This window comes from Centropristis striata, chromosome 23 (genome assembly GCF_030273125.1).
Source record: "Centropristis striata isolate RG_2023a ecotype Rhode Island chromosome 23, C.striata_1.0, whole genome shotgun sequence".
Lineage (NCBI taxonomy): Eukaryota > Metazoa > Chordata > Actinopteri > Perciformes > Serranidae > Centropristis > Centropristis striata.
Window position 1 is genome coordinate 18,631,010 of NC_081539.1, and position 18,759 is coordinate 18,649,768.

An 18,759-nucleotide genomic window follows, 5' to 3' on the forward strand; every position below is an offset into this window, starting at 1 on the left:
GTAATAAACAACAAATGAATCAATAATTGCAATTCATTGATACAATATATATGTATATGATTCTGAAATGGACCATTCTGCAAAAATACTTGTTTTACTTGTGCTACTTTTGATGCCAATAGCCTACTTTGTAGCCTAATTTTAGTAAAGTAAGATATTGAATACAGGATTTTACTTGTATCAACGTTTTTCCCTGTGTGGCATTGCTCCACCACTGTTTTTAGAGTTGAACTTGTTACAGCTACAACACTGGAAAAAAAGTTTTTGCCTATACTACACACACGCACGAGCCCGGACGCGCACGCACTTCTCGGCATGACGGAGTGGGCCGTTTTGAACCTTTTGGAGGGGCGTGGTCAGGGGCGGCACTGTAGAAGCTCAGCCAAGTTGAGGATAAAATGTGAATAAGTGATGCTTTAGCGGCTTTGGTGCAAGAATCCCGAAAGAAGAAAGACTCGCTCTCTCTTTTCCAAACGGACTGAAGCGACCACATCACATCTCTTGATTTATGTCACATGGCAGCCAGCGACAGTCATCCCTGCTCCACCTGAGCTCTGCAACTTTACTTTGAAGGCGGACTTTTTTTTTCTCATCTTGCTGCTCAAGTTTTCTCACAGCCAGATCTCTGTCAGGATCTCAAGAAGCGGGCTGCATTCCAATTCATTAAAGGTAAATTATTTCCAAAGTCTACATTAAATCACACCACTCCATTTTTATTTCAATATGCATTACTCTTCACGTTTTCCATTAGGTATTGGCACTTTATATCTGCTTCTGTCAGCAATGCAGCATGCAAAAAGTTCCACTGAAAATATATGTGTACATACAGTATATTGTGAATCCATTAGCAACATTATGCATCATTCTGTGCACTTTTATTACAGCCGTACTGCTAAATGTGATTTGAGAGGCTGTATTTATTTTAACAGCTCCTAAGCTGTCTTTCCGCTTTTTTATTGAGGAAAAAAGTTGTAAAAAATCTTAAAGGAAGTTCAACACTAGTAGTGATTTCTTTAATCCACGCTCTCACTAGTCATTCCCAGTCTGCCAGCTTTCCCCCAGTGAACTCCATGAGGTTACCCGTGGCACGGTACCAAACCAAGTGTCTGCAAGCCAATGCGCTGTCCTCACCAAGTTCAATATTGACCCAAGTTATTCAGCAAATTTGATACAGAACACCAGTTCCAATCCGTCCAATAATCCTGTTTTGCTCTCTCCTCTCGGCTTCTTTGCCAGCTCACACTGCAGAAGAAGAAGAGTGTCTTTCTGTGCTGGCTCGCGCCCCGTTTCACCCCATCCACCCTGTGCTGAGTTTGAGACGATCATCATTATCACCATCGCCAGAATGACGCATGTATCTCTGAGGGCTGTGTCCCTGCTCCTCCTGCTCCAGACGGCTACTTCTATGGTGATGCTTCCTAACGCCACGGGCTGGGGGCAGATTCTGGACAAGTATCTGGATGAGGAGGGGGACTGGTGGGAGGCCAAGCAGAGGGGGAAGAGGGCCATCACCGACAGCGATGCTCAGCTCATCCTGGACCTCCACAACAAACTCAGAGGCCAGGTTTACCCTCCTTCTTCCAACATGGAGTACATGGTAGGTGGATGGAGGGAGGATTTAGACCCCAAACAGTTTATATGTGTTTAAACGCTTTGACCCCATTCTGAACTCCCTAAGAGTCTTGCACACTTGTGGACCATATAGCTTAGTGAACTGACCCAGTCACCAGACCGGCTGGCACTTGTCCCTCTTGGCTCACACACAAGCAGCATGCCAGCATCTAAGCACCTTCACACATGAGTCCCCCCCAACGCCACACACACACACAAGTCAGCACCCATGTGACTTTGGTTGTTTTGCCAGAAGAAAAGAATTCCACCAACTTGCCAATGATCACATTACTACTGCGTTTTTTTAAAAACTCATGTTAAAAGATTTGTTTGACTTTATCCTTTGGCCATCACGTGTGTGTACAGCGCCAGATCACTTTTCACAGTGCAATTAGAATCAGAGCACTGCACCGCGGCTTGTTTTACCAGCTGTCTACCCCCCACTAAACACACACATACACACACCACACCTTCTGAAAGTCAGTGCTCCACAGATCTGGAACTTTTCCAAATGCACTACATGTGTAGACGCGGCTTGACCGCCACAGTGCATTGCCACCAACAGTACTTAGGGAGGTTAAAAATCAATATAGTGTGCAATGTGCAGAAAGTAATGAGGTTTTATCATCCTTTCATCTCCACTTAAAGAGCTACAGAACAAAAGGCAGTATTATTCAATGGTAAAGGCAAATAAACAGTTCCTGCTGGGGGCAATTGCTGGACTGTGTAATTGTATAATTGAGAGGTTGGACTTGAGGACCCCTTGTGTGTGTGTGTGTGTGTGTGTACATGTACGTGTGTGAAAGCCCCACTCTGCCTGGCAGGCTTCTGGTTGAGGCACACTCTAGTGGAGAAATGCTGAGCCAGCAGCACACAGCTCCTTTCTACTGTCTCCTGTTACAGTTGGCTGGGTTTTTTTTTTTTTTTAGCTCTAGGGGCACCCAGGGGTGAAATATGGAGAGGCATGCAACAAGAGGACGTGAGGTGAGAGAAAGAAAGTGAACGATAGCGATGGAATACTGTAGGTAAATAAAATTACAGGTGTTGAAATGATAAAGGAGAGATGTGTGTAGAAACAGGAGGCAATGAGAGACTGATGGAGGTACGGACAGGATAAAAAAAAGGTGTCAAAATAAATGAAAGGAATATACGGAGGTTGAGACAGTTGAAAGGAGCACATAAGAGACATTGGCTTGTAAGGATACATGCTGAAATCTCATTTGCAGCTCCATGGATGTCAATATCTTTCAGGCAAGAAGCTGTTTAGGTCACATGTAAAGTGGATTTTCTGCGCTTTGTTTTGAAAGGGGCTCCGTATTTCTCAGATTTTCCCTCTGTCTGTTGTTGAACTGCTGTCACCTTTCAGAAACCTCACAGCTTCACCGTACTGGAAGACTTCATAGACATGCTCCCCTGCTCTCCCTACACACTCATGCATGCAGATGCACACACAGAAATATCCAAGCACACATACAGAACCATTTGCCCATCAGCTCTGTTATTGTATGCCATTGTATTAAACCATAACCCGACTGACCCTCTGTGGCAATCATCACAGAGACTCACAGAGATAACATCAATTCAAATCCCGCTTCCCCCCCCTCATCTGTTTCCCTTTCTTGCCCTCTCTCTCTGCCTCCCTCTCCCTTATCCCTGTGGCTCCGTTCCCATTCTGTCATTATCCAACACAGAGACCCAAAAAATTCCCCTGGATAAGCATTCGCACTCCGTAGTGATCCACAAAGCTTCAATGTACCTTCAGTGGGTTGGGAGGGGCAGCGGTTCTGCCTCTCACTCTAATGTTGACCCACAGGTATAAACAGAGAAGTGTCAAGTGTTTGAAGCGCTGCAAGACAAACAGATGGCATCTTGGGAGAAAGGGCCCCACCTGCCTTGATGTTTAACTTGGCTTTGCCAGGTTGCACTCAGGTCTGAGGCGGCGGAGATGTTAGCGGTTTAAGATAAAGCTGTATTGACAGTTTTCTGTTCGGGATGAGTCAGAGTTGTGCAGCAAGCTTTGCCCCATTTTAATTTATTGCTGGATAATGTGTCTGTCCAATCAGACAATAATTAGGGTCTAGACTAATAAATTAGCCTTTACCCAAGATATTTAATTATGGTAATGTGTACAAGCATGGAAACAGACAGCTTTAGTGTGAGGAGAAACTGGTTTGGATTAATAAAATTGCCAAGAACATTCATTTTAAAGTAATTATCTGACTCCGGCTTGTGGCAGCAATCTTGCAGATTACCTGAGAGTTCACACGCCAGCTAGGAGATTGGATTTCTCTGTGTGTTGGGTTTGCCCCTGGGTCTGGTCAGATAAATACCATGAAAAAAATGTAGGCCCTGCGAATTAACGCACTGTAGCTGCTAGGAGCGCTCTAGTCCACATTCAAGGTCATGCCCCAGTGAAGCCAAAATGACAACACTATCCCAAAATAGCAAAGATGCCACCCTGATGTCACAAAGCTGGACACTCTCTGGGCTTCTTGGTACCTGCACTGGCTGTAGGTGTCCGCAAATATCACAGGAGAGGCAACAAGGTGTAGCCTTGTTGAATTCCAGTGCCCACACAGAACCTGCTTGATGTAATGCCAGGAATGTAAACATAGCTCCAAATTCACTTATAAAGAACAGCCTGCAATAGCACCTTCCACAAATACTTCAGGGAGCATAGTCATAAAACTTTACAGAGATGCAAAACACATGTAGATACCAGAATGGAACTCAGAGAGCTCAGACCTGCAACGAGGCGAATTGTGCATTAATGTGCTCCATTGATGGTCCCATTTCCCGAGTTGGGAAGTTTTTTTTTTTTTCAAAATCGGTGTGTTCATGAGCCATAACTCGCAATGTGGAAACAACATGGTGGCTACAAAGAAGATGTGTTGTATTTTACTGCTCAGAGCATTGAATAGCATCAAGTAAACTCATTTTTCAGATTATTCCAACACCACATGAATGCAGCACAAATTGCCCTTTTAGCAATGTTTACAAAAACTAAAAATGTATTAGTGTGATTTGGTTCTGAACCAAAGTGTAAGAGGTTCTTTCTTGGCCCATGCTACACCCTTCCTTCAAGTTTTATAAAAATCCATATTTTTGTAAAACATTATTTTCCATAATCCGGCTGACCGACCAGCGAACAGACAAAGCTCAACAAAAACTTAACCTTTAAAAACTTGATTGATTCCACAAATTCCCAAGAGGATAATATCCCAGTAAAGACCCAATCGAAATATCAAGCTACCATTTACCTGTTTGATTCACTTATGATCACTTATGAAGCTGTCCATCAAAAATGACAGCTTCCTTTTCAACTCAAGCCTCAAATAATTAGCTATGCTGTTCTGGTCAAACTATGTCCCTGTTATAACATGATAATGGGATGGAATGGATTTTTCTGGTTGACAAAATTTCAACAATGGTTAGCCCCCAGACCCTGATGTGAGTTAATGTGGGCTGGAATGCCCTGTATGAAGCACTGTATACTCTATATTGCTGTGGGAAATGATAATAGTCGCCTGGGCAGAGGATTTAACAATAGATCACTTTCCCTGATCAGCCCTTGTCTTCTTCCTCACACCTTCTTATCACATCTTCTTTATTCTCCAATAGTTTTCTTATTTCACTTATCTACTTCTCACTTTCTCCAATTCCCACCTTTCCTCTGGTTTGTTAGTATTTCTCCGCATGCACCATCGATTATGAACAGGAAACCCAAACTTGCAAAGGAAGTACACCTCTGTACCCTTTGGAATGCAACCAGATGACCAAGGGAGAGAGAAAAAAACTGAAAAACCTGGCTGTAAATGAAGTGTTAAGCGAAATACACAATGCTGTGTGCACTGTGCTGAAACACGTTAGCAGGGGAGGTGTTTTTCTTTACGGGCCCCAGCAGAAGTGTGGTCAGGGTGGGTGGTGGGTGGGGTGCGGAGGGGGTCCTTGGTTATGAGGCCTCCCCTGCTGGGCTAACTGTGCAAACAACAGCAGCTTGACAAGCCGGCTGCACTCTGCACCAGATTCAACAGCTGAAAAATATGTGTCTCGGTCAACACTTTCCAAGCCTGCTTTCTCTGCAAGTTTGAGGACGATGGAATGACTTGCTCGGCTGGAAGCATGCTGCGTGTATTTATCATTATTTAAGATATGCTTCAAGAGCATCACAAATCATAGAAACTGTAATCAACCACATTTCCCCCCAAGATAGCCTGTGAGGTAGTTTTGGTCTCTTTTGGCACGAACCCTACTGTAGTTGTGGCCACAGCTAAGAGTTTTTAGACCCACAACCATTCATTAATGGCCAAAAACATCGTGTTGACCCCGTTCAAGCACAGAATGTCCTCTGTGCTGTGGTTTGCAGATCGTTTTGCAGTTACCACAGCTTTGATTATAAACATTGATTATTTATTCAAGCAAGGGAATCGAAGGGGAAAATAATGCCTCCTATATGCATGATGACCGGACTTAAATCTCTTAAATGTTTCTGTTTCAGCATCGTAAGCTATTAAAGTGTCAAAAAGGGATAACAGACATGACAATACTGACATTTATTTGCAATTCACTGCCAGCAGGGGTAATTTCTGAGCTTGAGATAGAGTTTCAGGTAAACAAATTCTCCTTCCTGTTTTAGCCCTGGCTCTGTCAGTCAGAATTTGGCCTTATTGTGCAAGACAGACCACAGATGAGTTTGCTGTAACACTAATACCCTCCCTCTTTGCACGTGTAGAGATGAATGAAAAACATACCCCACACCTCCAACAGTTTATTTGTTCTAAATGGCAGTTATGTAACGTTTCTACAAGGCTTTGTGTTTAAATCTGACATTACACACTGTGCAATCACTGAAGAGTCAGCCAGTATTGTTGATTTAAACAAATCCGTCCTCTCAACAGCTAGCTGGATTCCCAGAAAGAGCTGGTCAAGAGTTAATTTGCAGCGCTGCCAGACATCCTGTTGTTAGGTAGGTGTGTGTTTCGGGAGTAATGCAGAGAACAGCAGTTGTTTCTGGTGGGACTGAAAGTGGGTGACGGACGATGGAGAGGGAGGCGGCGGTGGAAGCAGGGGAGTTATTTTAGTGTCTGTTATTGGATGAGATTTCAGTGAGGGTAAGCTTTGACTTCCAGGGCCCAATGTGTGAAAAAACTTCTGACACCTTCGCTGGTATACTAATGCTAACACGTACAAACACACACCTATGCACACACACACTCAAACTAATTGACTTTCCCGTAGAAACCTGTTAAATTAGATATCCCACACTGAAGGTGAAAGTGAAGGTGTGCAATTAAAGGAACATACAGTGTCCTTCAGAGGAATTACAGCTGGTGTTATTCTAATTTTTTTCTTATGGCAGAATGTAGGTCAGCAGAGAGGAAGGACACTCTTTGCATTCCCAGAAAACCCCAGAATGGGAATATGATCCCTTAGTATCCAACCAGAGCCAAACTTAACTGAGAGGGCAATTCAGAGAGAGGTAAAGTGAAACAAAAGCTTGCACCCAGACATCTCACCAGAGACATATGGAAGGTATTACTTAAGGAAAAACAGCTTTTGCATTTTTTGAATAACACCCGATCCTACGGGAAAACCCATCTGGGGAAAATCAGCTGAGCAGCAATAGGAGAGTCAAAAAGCTCTTTATACAGCAGCAGCAACACATCAACAAAGTGCTGCACTTAGTTTAGAGATTAGTGCAGTTATTTAACCATAGCAGCTCCTAGTCCCTATTATTTTTCATGAGTAGTTCTTGTTCAGTGTGTATTTGAATACCAGCTCACATCATTGACAGCTGAACAAACCCTATAAGGCGGTGAATATCTCCAGTTTCACACTAGCCGTTCAGTGACCTGACATTGTATCTTGTGTCCCATTAGTAGCAATATAAGCATGTATTTTGACTTCCTATCAAATATAATCTTAAAAACTCTCCATCTCGTCTCCTGTGCAGGTGTGGGACACAGAGTTGGAGCGTACAGCAGAGGAGTGGGCAGAGACCTGTCTATGGGAGCACGGGCCTGCCGGTTTACTGCCACAGATCGGACAGAACCTGGGAGCACACTGGGGAAGGTAAACAACAATTCAGTCGCCCGTACAGTTTCTCCATATACATATATATATAAATATACCTTTGTTTTTATCAAAGGTTGAGAATAAAAATAGCTGAAAACATGTAAGCATCTGTTAGTGTGTAACACCGAGCAACAACTTGACGTTTTGTTGTGTTGTCTTGGGTGCAGGAATGGCTGACGTTAGGCTTGCATCTAAATCTGTGTTTCTTTTTACTGTTTATGAATAGGAACAGAATTTATATTTACTACCTCTATTCCCCCCCAAAAAAACAAGGGATGCTGTGAAAAAACTTAATAAAAACAGAATGCATCCTTTCTGACCTACATTCAGAAATTGTATTCTGGTTTCATTTGTGTTTTACACGACCTGGATAGGAACAAAATGTGTGTAATAGTCAGTCATACAGTTAGATAGCCACACTTGGTTCAGAATGTTATTTTAAATAGTTCAGAGTAGTTAACTTCATTAAGTTTTCCCAGGTTATCCCAGTGAGCTTTACTTTTGCACAACTGCTAGCTTACTACCAAGACCAATTTAGCACCGAAAAAAGCATAAAATCCACTCATTACACTCGCCATTAAACTTCAACTTGTCATTTTTACATTTCTCTTTGTGTACTGATAAACATAACATCATGTGTTAATTAGTAGCAAACTTTAGTTAAGCACAACGGCTATATATATATATATAGCTAACTTTTTTGTTGAGTGTGCTGTTATTTTGTCTTCCGGTTCTAACGTTAATGTTTTGGTTCTTAAGGTTTTCAAGTTTACAGAGTTTAGCCTCCTTCTGGTAGTGAAAGTAATTACAAAAACACCATTGATGTATGCCTTTGCACAGTATGTCAACTGAGTTGTCTCATGCAGCAGCTCCAAATTGCTCATGTCAGCTCAAATTCCCAAATGAAGTGACAACTTGTTGGGAATCTCAATTGTTAGTCTATTTTCTCTTAATGCTAGCTTTTTTAACGCTTAAAATCAACTATATCAGACAAGTAAAGGGTGGTAAAGCTAGTGACGCGAGGCAATCGCTCTTATTCTCTAAAATGGAAGAACGATTATGCTACAAAACAACCCAATAATAGGCAGATGGAAGCTCCCTAGTTCATGCAAAGAATACAACCATGTGACTGATTTTGCACCATAAGATGTATAACAACCATGTGACTGATTTTGCACCATAAGATGTATAATATCAATTAGTTACACTCCCCATAAAACCACAGCTTGTTTTAAAATTAGCAGTTGTGTACTGATTGAACAAACAGTGCATCACATTTTAATTTGTGAGCTTTTATTTTAACTGCTAGCTATTTTGTTTGCCAAGTGCATATTTACTTTTTTTATTAAGTCAAATAAACAAACAAACTGGCTCTGGGAATGTGACAAGTAGGGAGTCCATGATTCATTAAAACAAACATTTATTAAACTAAGGTTAACTCAAATGAACAGTGGAGTGTCAGCAGTCAGCAGTATACGCAGAGCTTGGATGTGTGGCATGTGAGCTATGGTGGTGAAACCAAAAGATAAATCCTGCACATGGACCTGATTTTATAGCCTGGAAGGCCCAGGTGAAGTGGATCAAGCCGACAACCTTCACATGGTAACTAGCCTGCATGACAGTGGGAGGGGCATCACCGATTTAACACCATAAAATGCATTAAATCCACTTGTAATTCCTCATAAAAACTTTTGTTTTAACCTTTCTATTTGTGTAAGAAATAAACAAGCAATCTTTGGATTACTTTGTTTGCCAAGTGAACTGTTTTGCTTTATATAACCAATTTAGTAGCGTAAAACACATTACATCCACTCATTACATTTTATAGTAGCATTTCCCAACACTGACATTCATAGAGGATATATTAATATGAATTTGGCTTCATTTGTTCACTCAGCCCCCCACACAGAGCATCAGAGAACAGCACTACTCCACACAAGAGACTCTTGTTCCGCATCTAATCATATCACTTCACAGTCAAGATGTCGGCTTGATTCTAATCAGATTAACTAGCAACACCTGGTGCCAAATCAGTGTCAATCCTTGGTCATTGCAATTTATTCAGAGAGTGCAAATGTTTCATTGCCAGCTTGAAGCTTAATCTCAGCAGATGTGTTTACATTTCTGTGGTTACCAATGGGTGCTAACTACAGATGGTAACTACATATGCTGTAGAGTTGAGTGTAGTGTAAATGACTACTTCAACATCTTTCTATAGGGTTTTGCCAGGTCATGTTTTAAAGTTATGACAAGTTTGCTGTTATTTCTTTAGCTAACAGCAGTACCTCAGAACACATTTTGAAAAACAACTTAGTGGTTTTGTAAATCTTGTTCATATTCACATGTATCTTTTCCAAAAAAATGCTTTGTTTTGCACCAATAAACTGAAGGAGTATCATGTATTTGCATACGTTCTTGAAAAAGGACTTGCAATAAGCAGAAAACAGCTTTGATGCATGAAACCAACTCCTACGCCAAAAGAGACACAAGACGATAGAAATGCTTTTTGGAACATTGTCATCAAAGGTACGCTTACTCATCTCTCCAGGTATCGTCCGCCCACGTTCCATGTGCAGGCCTGGTACGATGAAGTGAAAGACTACACCTTCCCTTACCCTCAGGAGTGTGATCCTTACTGCCCCTTCAGATGCTCCGGCCCAGTTTGTACTCATTATACACAGGTAGCTAGGTCTGGATCACACCATTTCTTTGCACTATATCCGTTAAGACTTTATCCTGAGTGATTTAATACTTAATAATCTCTTTTTTATGATGTGCCTTGTCATTCTTTTGCAGCTGGTATGGGCCACCAGCAGTCGGATTGGTTGTGCCGTCAACATGTGTTACAACATGAATGTGTGGGGACAGATTTGGGCCAAAGCCGTCTATCTTGTCTGCAACTATTCACCAAAGTAAGTACATTTGTTGTGATGTTCTTTTTACAGCTTTTTGACTGATATGCTGTGCTGAATTTTGAACGTTCCGTCACATATAAAGGGGTTTGGACAGAAATATAGGTTATAAAGTAAGGTGCTTTTTGTTTAATAAGCCTTGCTTGTTGTGTGACCTGAACAGGGGAAACTGGTGGGGACATTCACCATACAAACATGGGACCTCGTGCTCTGCCTGTCCTCCCAGCTATGGAGGAGGCTGCAAGGACAACCTCTGCTACAAAGGTATGTGTGTGGAAAATGCAAAAAGACAGAGTAGGAAAGCCAGAGGAAAAATATGCTTACCATACTCTGTTTTTTTATTTTTTTATTTCTGTGACTTTACTAAAAGATGACAGCTCCAACCCTCCACAAGAGGAAACGGAAGAAAACAACTTTATTGAGCCAGAGGCCCCCCGCGCTCCACAGAAGCCCTGGTCTCGGGGCTCCAAGCCTGAGCCTCCCAATCTCCCTGCCCCAGCCCCCACCAAGCCCCCCACGGAGGACCTGCAGAAGAATGAAGTGGTCAACACACAGCAGATGTGTAAGCTGCTATTTAACTGTTTATTCTGGATCTAGTTTCATCTCAAAATGGGTTGGGGGGGTATAGCATCTGGTTTAGGTCTGGGAGGTGCACAAGAAATATAGGACATGATCTAAAAGAAAAGTTTCTTTCTTTTAAATTAGGTCAAAACCAAAGAAATTAGTGTTGAACAAGCAAAAGTGGAGAACAACTGCAAAAAAAATAGGCCTTGACCGGAAATATTTATTTTGCAATTAATCCTAAATTGCCTTGATGTTCTGAAGTCTTTATCTGTCATCTCCCTGATTAACCCTGACAGTCTCTGAAGAGTACTTAATATTGCAAGTCACTCTTTGGAGCAGGGAGGGGAGGCCTATTTTAGCATTATCCCCTGAGTGCGTGTTTGCTTTTGGCCGGCTGAGAGGGGTGAGAGGGGCTCAATGTGGTTTTTAAATGGCTTCCTCTCTGCAGTGAAACGGGCCTGTGCTTGTAAGCTGAGACGCTTCCTCAAAAATTGCTGACCACCCTTAAAACCTTGTTGCAGGAATTCTTCTCTTTGGTTTCTTGAAGCATCACAACAACAGTCCTCGCTGGGTGTCACTCAACTCAGGCTTTTAGAAACTGGTCGTCTGCATCAGAGCGGCCAATTCCTGCATGTTGGTTCCTGTACGAGCACTGAAAGGCCCTTATGTTTGTGTTGTTTTTCAGCTCAGCTTGTGACCTGCGACACAAAGCTTCGAGATCAGTGTAAAGGAACACCATGCAATAGGTACAGTTCAGATGAAATATAGTAAAAAAAAAAAAGGCTACACCAAATGGAGTGTACAGTTCATTGCACCTTAATTTCCTGATATTTCTCTACAGATACGAGTGTCCAGCTGGGTGCCTAGATGCCACAGGAAAAGTAGTTGGGACAGTATACTATGAAATGGTGAGTACACAAGTCCTCAGGCAGCGTATTCCAAATCATGTAGTCAATATTATGCCTATTAACAACTGTCATAATAAATAAAAGATTCTATTCGCAGCAATCCAGTGTGTGCAGAGCTGGTCTGCATGCTGGAGTCATAGATAATGACGGAGGATGGATGGATGTAACAAGACAAGGCAGAAAGGACTTTTTCATCAAATCCAACAAGAACGGAGTCCAGTCTCTTGGGTGAGACAATCATAATTAGAAACATCACCATGAAATAATGATATTTGATGGCAAGATTGGTAAAAAAATATACACCTAATAAGAGAAATAATGCAGTTTTATGTCAAAGTTGTGTTTTTCCTCTTGACAGAAAATATCTGAGTGCTAACTCCTTCACCGTTTCCAGAGTAGCAGGTTAGTCTTAAAATAATGTGACACTAATTAGATGGATTTTTTTTATTGTTATGAAATTTCTCATTATATGCTGTGCTGTGTGTTGACTTACTGCAATTCTTTCTTACAGTTAAAGCCATCACCTGTGAAGCCACAGTTGCACAAATGTGTTCATACCAAAAACCAGTAAAGCATTGCCCAAGGTATGAACCTGACTTATCTGCATGCATAACTTTATTTCTCCATCCTAATGTAAGTTCACCACCCATGTCCAACTGTTCTATTTTTAGGTTATACTGCCCAAGAAACTGCTTAGAGGAGAATCCTCACATATCCAGAGTAATCGGCACCAGAATATACTCTGACGTAAGTCCCTGTTTTTGAAGCTGATGTCACCACCAAGATTATCAGAGTTTTTCATGAAGTTAGAGACTGAAATGAATCAGCAATTCTTATGTTACCTTTTCCTCTTGCATGCCTCTGTAGAAGTCCAGTATATGCCGAGCAGCAGTTCACGCTGGAGTAATCAGGAATGATGTGGGTGGTTTTATCGATGTGATGCCAGTGGACAAGCGGAAACACTACATTGCCTCATTCCAAAATGGCATTTTCTCAGAGAGGTATGGAGTGCCGTTTCTTGCCAAGCACATTAACATGGAAGTCATTGTTTAGGGAGATTTCTGCTCCTATGTCAGTATTCTGTCTTGCAACTGGAGTGAAGGGGTTAATTTACTGGGGCTCAGAGAAGAGGAATGAGAAATCAATGGCTCTCAGGTAGAGAGAAATTTATCCACTCTGCCCTCCCTTGTGAACCTAATCTTTTCAAGATGCAGGCAGTTCTACATCTCCCATGCAGTGCACATGGGAGGGTGATTAGCATGCTTCCAGTTTAAAATAATTAATTGCTTGGCAATTAGTGCAGAGAGGGTGAGTGCATCTTAATGTAGTTCTGGGAGGTATTTGTTTTTTGGTAGTAAGTCAGAAGGGCAATCAGCAGACAGGGGTCTAATGCTTAATATAGTTGCTTAAATAAAGAAAACAAACAAGAATGCAAAGCAGTGAAACGCCGAAGCATATGCAACAAGGAAGAGAGACCCTGCCAGCATCTAACACGAAGGGGATCAATATAAAGGTGCATTTAAGACCGTTTTAGCTCAGTCCAACCAAATTGGTGGATAAACTTAAGCTGCATAAGGTTGATGAAAGTACACATGGAGAAGGAATGGATTCTGTGTTAGACCTCTTCTCGTTCTTTTTGTGAAAACATGCGTTTCAAATTAGTCTCCTGCTACTGCCTCAGCAAACATCGCGGAGAATGCATACAAGTGAGACCAGGCCATGAAGATGGAGTCAGTGATCATCAAAGTCGAGCACGGTCCAGTTAGGTTTAGGTGGAAAAGGAGCTTGTACTTAAGCATTGTTGAGAAGAAAATATCAGGTCAGATCATAATTTTGCTTATATGTTTGTATTGTCTTATATGTCCGTTGTATACTTCAACAGTCAGCTAAACACCTTTCAGTCCTCAAGACTTCGAAGTTAGTCTCAGTTTCGTCCACAGGCTAGAAAGGGTGAAACTGAGAAAGAGCAAAGATAATAAATATCTTGAGTTTCCTTTTACATTGGTTTAACTAACAAACAAATGAGGAGAATATAGCTTTTATATTCTTTATATTCATATTGAAATTAGATGAGCTAACGTAAATGCAGCTAATCAAAGGCTCTTAGCATCCCATAAATGATGCTACATAATTGCAGGGAAGTAAGTCAAACAACATTACATACCAAGAATGCGATCAAAAGGTGTAGGAATGCGAGCAGATGCATGTGGATACCAACAGCTACTGAAGCATGTGAGCTGAGTTACCCTATGAACTTCCTGTTTCTCTATAATTCGCAAATGTCCACAAGGGGGAGACAAAAATCAATAGAAACAATTCTATGGTAACAGTGGAAACAGTACATTGCTAACATTTATAAGTTAAAGAGGACAGTCAACAGAAGACAACACTTGTTGTCAACACACAGGTTGTCAAAAATGACGCTTTGTCACAGCTCTCGCATAAGAAACACTTTAGCATCTGTATGAGACGCACCGGAGCTTTCAAGTGGCTGTAATGTAGACCGAGCAATTGCTAGGAATGAAAAGGGACGAAGTATAAAGAGCAATAAAGTCTGCGGAGGGTGGAGGTCAAGGTTATTGGACGCGTCAAACAAACACCTGATTTTCACCCAGGAGGCCGCTGTTCGAGTCCTGTGTGAAATGAAAAATCATTGTTCACTTATTTAGAGGACTCCTTAACTTATGTATGTAACTTAAGTTACATCAGAAACTTACATACTTTAACCCAAACCATGATCTTTTCCTTAACATAACCAAGTAGTTTCTTGCTAAATTCAGAGCCTTTAAAACTAAAACCATAGTGGAACATCATGTATGGCTACCCAGTGCGTCAAAAAAAGTGATCAAGCATCTATATGTGACCAGTTAGGTATTGGAAGTGGTTGGTTTGGCACCACCTACTAACATAGATTAGGAAACAAGAGAAATCACTGGTTTGTATGGTGGCTGTTGGAATGTTAAGAAGCTTAAGCCAGGCAATAAAATACCTAACCAAGTCAAATCTATGCAGCGTGTAAAAATGTCGCTCTCTGAGGTCATACAGCTCCTCTGCATCAAGACTGACTTTTTAAATTAGGAGACATTAAAATTATTTGATGCCTCTCTAATATTGAGCAAAGTACTGTTTTAATTAATCCATTGGTTTGTTTGAGTTATTCTTCTTCTCACTGTCAATTAGATGTTGTTGTTTTTTTACCATCCTCCTACATAATGAGTCCTCATTGACTGAAAGGAAATAACATTTAACTGTTAACAAAGAATGGAGCCTGTGATTGCCTAGGAAAATACTTAGCTGATGCTAATAAAGAGAGAGCATGTGTTGAATCCGTGCTGCACCACTTTACAACAGCATTAAGGTTACAGGTCCGTACCAGCCTCGGTTTAAAGCCTAGTGACCCACATACTGTATAGTCTGTTCTACTTTTTTAGAGATATTAAATGGCACCAACCTCGGATTGTTCTGTGGTCTGGAATGACTATTGTTAACATGACCTGTGTGGAGGACAAACACACACACACACACACACACACACACAGCCTCATTTATTCAATGGCCTTCCCTCTCTGTTTCTGTCCTCCCCCCTCTCTTCCTCTTTCCCTCTCTCCACCACATTTATCTTTGTCACTTTGCTGAGAAGCCTGACGTCTGTTAGTGTCTGCCCATCATTTATCTGTCTCCTTTAACTTCACAACATGTCTGTCTTTGTTGGATTAACACATGAAGATCCGATGTGTTTGTGTAAACCTGGGTGGTTTATCTGTTCTCTCAGGGAGCCTCAACCTCTATCTGTTTGTGTCCTATCTGTCATCACAGTGTCAGACAACACACTGACGTGGACGTTTCTCAGTAAAACTCTCCAAGTCTATCTGTTTGTGTGTGTATGTCATCTACTTCTCTCTGCAAAGCGATCTGACACATGCCGCACCCAGACTAACTCTGCCTCTTCTTCCTCTCTTCCCCCCGCAGCCTTCAAAACCCTCCTGGAGGGAGGGCGTTCCGGGTGTTCGCTGTGATTTGAGTGCCATAGAGGGCGGCTTCGCCAAACAGAAAGCGCACTTGGGCTGTTGAATAGGCGGTAATCAAGCCCTGTTGTCAAACTCAATGACTGAAATGTTTCTGGCTTTGCTACACTCCAGGGGTTAGAGGTCGTCTCCATGACAGCGTAAACCCAGCAACACAAACTTGACACACACACACAATGAGGAACTGTCAGTACTCACTCGCATTGAGGTCTCAATTTGTCATCTTTAGCAGGAAATTTTATCCACTGTAAATATGTTTTTGTACATTTTTGTAAATAGTATATACTTGTTTTGTCTTTGTGCCATTGCCTTGCCCTTTTAAGAAATCGCTGTGTATGAATACTGATTATAGAAATCCTTTTATATTACATTATAATGGCACTTCAGGATGAATATCATTTTTGTTGCATTAAGTCTGGCACATTTTTACTGGTGCTCTGGAGAGGTTTCTTGTCATTTTGTACTTTTTTTAATGATTGGCGAACAAATTGCTATGCATTTATTTTTATATGATTATGCTTTATATTAATATGATTTATAAAGAATGCTGCTATATGTTTTTTTTTTGTATTGTTATAGTGTGATGTTTCGTTATTTTTCCAGATAATGTGGTTTAGTTAAAACTCCCTGCAGGTCGGGAAGTACACTCATCCCTCAGAGTTCTCTAAACAAAACCTATGTGTCAGACTTCATCATGCATTGCATTTTACTGGCTGTCGATACCCCAAATATGTTTTCAAGTCATGTGTATTCATCAGCTTATGACATTGATCAACACAAGCAATACTATGCAACAGTTTTATTTAATACAGTATGTAGGGGAATGGTGATTTTTAATCAACAGATATATTTGCTCATATTTTACCAGTTCTCAGCTTCCTTTCAAGCTGCAATCAATATAATGGGCAACTAATTGTATTTTTGTCACTGTTTCTCTGTGTGTGTGGGTGTGTGTGTATGTATGTGTATATATATATATATACATACATACATATATATATGTATTTTTTCCTACCTCAGGTTGTTAGGAAAAGTCCATTTTGCAATAAAAAAATTTACAACCAGCACAGTTCTCTCTCAGACATTTGCTTGTGGCATTTAAATAACTCAAAGTCAATATTATATACTTTTGCAAAGGTATTTTCAAATTTGAACTGTATTGATGAGCCTATGTGCAAAAAAGCCATTCGTAAAACGAAAAAACTAACCAGTAGATTTTTTCCTGTGTGCACAATAAAAATACATGATTTAGGAAATGTTGAGATATCTTATTGAAACAATCCATCGCCTGTTTAATTGATATTCCTGGGACTGAACAAAAAAAAGATTTATAAAATATATATATGTATATTTGTTTTTGCAAATAAACTCTTCTTACACTTAAAATTGGCATATAGCTGATTGTATTATTATTTACTTTAATCATATCTAATATCTTAAACTAAACACCTATGGTGCTATAATAGAATATATGTTTGAAAACACTTGAGGCATCATATTTTAAGCCACTACTCCAAAAACTGCAATTCCATGAAATGCAAAATTTAGCTTAGAAATTGACAAATGTCTCCTTTACACTTTCACTCTTGTTAGTATTGGATTCCCTGCTGTAAATCTGTGGTGGTTGTGGTGATAGGGTGGTGCTCCATGTTCATTCCTATTCTAGAAGCGTTCTTGTTAGTAACATGATCTTGACTCAGAAGCATGTTTACTTGCACTGATTTCTCTCAACCTCAAACACCACACTGCCTCAGACTCAGTCCACCTCAAGCACAGTCAAAGACAAATCTGGGATGAGTATTTTGAAGTTGCAGACTTCGGCAGGAAATGGTCTTTTTATATAAGATGCCTTAAAATGATCAAATATTGGCACTCTTAAACTGGGAAGCCAAGTCTGCAGAGGGCTGTCAGTGGCCCTGGAACAGTTCATCTGATATGAGTTATAATACCCTCATATTAAAGCTGATCTGCTCTAAAACCTCATTGGCAAAGAGTCATTTCACATTTGCCTTAACCCAATGGATAAGCATGCAGGACTAGAGATCAAAGAACCTCAGGGAGTCACTAAAGTGGCAGGTTTTGTGTTGGATGTAGACTGATCCCTATCCCCTGGACTTCCAGATCCATTGCTCCATTTGTTGCCAAAGTCTCACAGGATGTGCACCCCCCTCCTGCAACATCCAACCCTGTTATTCACTCATACCTTGGACAGCGAAAGCGTTTCATTTTAAATGTCCCAGCTTTCCTCTTAGGGTCCGTCACAAGGGAGCGGAGTCGTCACTCCTCATTTGCTTCTGAGCAGCAATGGAGCGAAATGACCAATCCGTAATGGGTCCCACCATATCCATGTCAGACAGTGTTATGATGTCTGGAGGGCTGCAATAGGTTGTGACTCAAGCTGCCAGTCTTTGTTATTACTCAGACACGTGCTACTAAATCTTACATGATGCGATGAATATACAGCTACTGGCCCTGTGACACCAATGTGACACAGTATAAATGAAATAATCTTTAATGATTTTATGAGTGTACATTACATATCTGTCTGCATTAGCACATTTAATTGCACATGTGGGACGTGCTACCTGCACAGTGACCCTCACAACATATGGAAAAAAACGTATTGGCTGTGAACAACGGAAAAAAGGAGATAACTATGTGGGT

General features: G+C 41.0%; 1 protein-coding gene across 3 annotated transcripts; it reads left to right on the plus strand.

Moving 5' to 3' along the window:
* Positions 1-455: 455 nt before the first annotated feature.
* crispld1a (cysteine-rich secretory protein LCCL domain containing 1a) lies at positions 456-16,938 on the plus strand. Of its 3 annotated transcripts, XM_059326461.1 has the most exons (15): positions 456-669; positions 1,237-1,597; positions 7,565-7,683; positions 10,235-10,367; positions 10,483-10,598; positions 10,762-10,862; positions 10,969-11,160; positions 11,848-11,908; positions 12,004-12,070; positions 12,168-12,298; positions 12,429-12,472; positions 12,582-12,654; positions 12,742-12,817; positions 12,938-13,071; positions 16,040-16,938. In XM_059326461.1, exons 2-15 carry the CDS (start codon positions 1,346-1,348, stop codon positions 16,089-16,091), a joined length of 1,551 nt encoding a protein of 516 aa, XP_059182444.1. In that variant the 5' UTR covers positions 456-669; positions 1,237-1,345; the 3' UTR covers positions 16,092-16,938. The 3 variants fall into 3 exon arrangements, with proteins under 3 accessions (XP_059182444.1, XP_059182445.1, XP_059182446.1); XM_059326462.1 differs by lacking the exons at positions 456-669; positions 1,237-1,597; positions 7,565-7,683 and adding an exon at positions 9,685-9,842; XM_059326463.1 differs by lacking the exons at positions 456-669; positions 1,237-1,597; positions 7,565-7,683 and adding an exon at positions 9,800-9,915.
* The last annotated feature ends 1,821 nt before the right edge of the window (positions 16,939-18,759 follow it).

What these genes read in the sequence shown, in the direction of transcription:
- crispld1a (XM_059326461.1), top strand. Translation starts at nt 1,346, where the DNA reads ATGACGCATGTATCTCTGAGGGCTGTGTCCCTGCTCCTCCTGCTCCAG. An exon ending in GGACAGTATACTATGAAATG is followed by an intron (nt 12,071 to 12,167) that starts GTGAGTACACAA and finishes TTCTATTCGCAG; the next exon opens with CAATCCAGTGTGTGCAGAGC. An exon ending in GCACCAGAATATACTCTGAC is followed by an intron (nt 12,818 to 12,937) that starts GTAAGTCCCTGT and finishes ATGCCTCTGTAG; the next exon opens with AAGTCCAGTATATGCCGAGC.